At 39.0% G+C, this 3,287-nt stretch overlaps 1 protein-coding gene across 1 annotated transcript in view; it reads left to right on the top strand.

Annotated features, from left to right (window-relative positions):
* The window catches only part of LOC107692343 (zinc finger protein Gfi-1-like), a 3,169-nt gene extending 403 nt beyond the window's left edge, over window positions 1-2,766 (top strand). Inside the window, exons 2-6 of the mRNA XM_016491326.1 lie at window positions 233-433; window positions 997-1,394; window positions 1,468-1,605; window positions 1,726-1,891; window positions 1,965-2,766. Of these exons, the coding sequence (XP_016346812.1) occupies window positions 233-433; window positions 997-1,394; window positions 1,468-1,605; window positions 1,726-1,891; window positions 1,965-2,143 (1,082 nt within the window). The 3' untranslated portion in view covers window positions 2,144-2,766. The remainder of the gene's footprint in view (window positions 1-232; window positions 434-996; window positions 1,395-1,467; window positions 1,606-1,725; window positions 1,892-1,964) is intronic.
* The last annotated feature ends 521 nt before the right edge of the window (window positions 2,767-3,287 follow it).

Raw genomic sequence — 3,287 nt, 5'->3', positions numbered from 1 at the left:
ATATATATATATATATATATATATATATATATATCCGTCTAAGAAAGAAAGTGATGGTAAAATAGCGGGCGTACGATTATAGTTTTTACATTTGTAGGGGGGAGACTATAGATTATAGATTTTGGTTGGCACGATCAAGCATACGTTGTACCCATGTTCGTGAACTGTTGTGAGATAAATGTTTTATATAGGCCTAGCTGTGGTTTTGACGAGAAAAAAAATCTCCTAACAGAAAGCAAAACTTCAGATGAGTCCAAGTGCTGTACGGATGCCCTGACAGGCGACATGACTGGCGCTTGTTCACCGGACTCTCACCTGGTGGATCAAGCGGATCTTTCCTCTAAGTCTCCTCTCAGCAGTGGGGGAAGTGTGTGCGACCGCTCCTCAGATTACGAAGACTTTTGGCGACCTCCATCACCATCAGCATCACCGGGTACGGGTATATCTCTTAACGTAAGCTATAGGCTATTTAAGATAGCTATCTGAAGCTCATCAACTTGATCTACAGTGTGAATGCATGTGGTTTAGTTTTTGTGTGTGTGTCCGTTATACGGCTAGGCCACATAATTCTTTTGTTTATGAATATAGGCCTACTTGTCAGCCTGTTCTTTAACGTTTTGTTTTTTACCAAAACATTTGACCTGGTGGAAATTATTTGCACGAGGTAGTAACGTTATTGGGCTGCTTGGGCACGTTTCATTCTTTTCGGATCATACCGGACGGAATTAACACAACAGTAGCCTATTTATCAAATATATATATAGGCTATATATATAAAAAAAAGATTAAAAAACGTTTTGTTTTTTTTACAGTATTTAAGATATTTACGAAATTAACCTTAACAGAATTAGACACAAATCGCACGTAACATAGCCTACAGGCTATTCATTATAAATTACTTAAAACAAATTGACCCTGTGCTACACTGCTACGTCACTGTATAATCCTAAACCGAATTATTTAAAACTTCGAATTTTATTTTAATTTTTTTTACAGAGTCAGAAAAGTCATTTTCACCCTCTGGTGAAGAAACACAGCCATTCGCCGTCCCCTTCATGCCTTATGCATGGAGCAAGTACTCGGGATGTGAAATCAGACAGCTGGTCCAGCATACTCTCAACCATCACCGCTCTCTGGATCTCGAGCGGCCTACTCCTTCAGCCTATTACAATGATCGCGTGGTCGAGTCCTCTCTTTTCAATGAAAGAGGATCTGGCGCTAGCATTTACAACAGTTATGGTTCCACTGCCACCCTATTCGAGCGCTCCACTGCCTCTGGACTCTATGATGACAGCAGCAAACTGGGAAAAGGAACTGAGATGAAATCCAGCTCTGATGTGATGTGTAGTCGTCTCCTGCTAAATGGCGCATTCAAATGTATAAAATGCAGCAAGGTAATGCTCGCTCGCTCGGATTTTTAAAACTCACGATTAGACATTATTAAAGGGTTTCCTCTATGTTCCACAGGTGTTTTCCACACCGCATGGCTTGGAAGTTCACGTTCGGAGGTCGCATAGTGGAACAAGACCTTATGCTTGCGACATCTGCGGGAAAACGTTCGGGCACGCTGTCAGTCTGGAGCAACACAGAGCTGTTCACTCACAGGTAAAGTGCTCGAATTTTGTTCTTATTTGGGGGCAATAATGAAAACCATAGCAAACCTGTCTAAATGAAATCGATTGAATGCAAAAATGAATTTGTAAAAACAAGCATTTCATCCCACAGGAGAGAAGCTTTGATTGTAAAATCTGTGGGAAAAGTTTTAAAAGATCATCTACTTTGTCCACTCATCTCCTCATACACTCCGATACACGGCCCTACCCGTGCCAGTACTGCGGAAAGAGGTTTCACCAGAAATCAGATATGAAGAAACACACGTTCATCCACACAGGTAAGCTACGTGTAAAGAACTTTATCTATAGACCTCTGGAGAAAAACGCTGACGTATAGATTTTCTCTCCCAGGGGAGAAGCCACACAAATGTCAGGTGTGTGGGAAAGCTTTCAGTCAGAGCTCCAATCTGATAACACACAGTCGAAAACACACCGGATTCAAACCGTTTGTTTGTGACCTCTGCGGCAAAGGATTCCAGCGCAAGGTCGATGTAAGAAGACACAAGGAAACACAACACGGACTGAAGTGAGGAAAAACATGCGCTCATGAGTCCAGGACTTCACCAAACACTATTGGACAACCCATTGGGACTTTAATAGTCTTTTTAATCTAACAAGCTACAAATGCTCATTCATAAAACATAAGCTGAAATCAGTGTTTTAGAGAAGGCGACTAATAGCGTTTACACTAGTTGTAGAGCTGTTTGTGCTTTGTGAGATTTGCCTACGAGTCAGCAGCAGGCCAGCAGGTCTGGCAGCTTTCATGGTGGTTATACAGGGTATCTTGATCCAAATCAATAGCCCGCTTCAGAGACATGCCAGGCAGCGTGTCTGAACCCAAAATATTATCACCAAAATAACCAGGGACGAAATATAACCGCCGCGAGAAAGGACACTGTATCACCCAAAATATCAGCTGAAGGAGAGAAAAATCACCGCATCTCACAAGAATGTCACTTTGTTTTCAACGCTGCAAAGGGAATGCTGGCAAAACAAGCACTACAATAGACTGCGAGATTTCAGCAATAAAAGGATTGTTTGTGTACTAGGCTACAGCCCAACTTAAATGATTTGGCAACTTGTCGAAGTCTTTCCATTCATCATGTTTTTTCTTTTCTATTTAGATTCGTTTTCTTTAGCGCAAATAAACAAATATAGCCTATAAAAACGCGATTGTCTATACAATTTCGAATAAATTAAATTGTTTTATATCATTTACACTATTTATTGGAATAAAGATTATACGGAGAGATATTTCGAGTGTGTATTATTTTATTTTTTGTGTAATCAAAGTTTGTATAGTGTTTCATACAGATTTATAAAATCTCTATAGTGCGCGCAACGAATAACTTATCTTGAGCTATAAGCAGAGGTTTTTTCATTTCATGATTGTAAATGAAAGTATTTCATTATTTGAAATATTAATTATTTCATTACTTGTTTAAAATAAAAATGATTTATTCGAAACAACTGTGGTCAATTCCAAATGTGTTTCGCAATCAGTGCATATTTTCAAGATGAGAAATATTGGAAAGACCAATAAATAGGTTAATGGGAAATCAAGAATTATTTTATATTAGAAAGGAAAGGGAAGAGAAAATATGGAAAAATAAAGATGATCGATCAATTGTGTCTTATGTCTTCAAATAAAATAAAATCTCAGTAGCCATACTT

The sequence above is a fragment of the Sinocyclocheilus anshuiensis genome, unplaced genomic scaffold (assembly GCF_001515605.1).
Source record: "Sinocyclocheilus anshuiensis isolate Anshui unplaced genomic scaffold, SAMN03320099.WGS_v1.1 scaffold70, whole genome shotgun sequence".
NCBI lineage: Eukaryota > Metazoa > Chordata > Actinopteri > Cypriniformes > Cyprinidae > Sinocyclocheilus > Sinocyclocheilus anshuiensis.
This window is presented reverse-complemented; position numbering and strand designations above follow the sequence as displayed.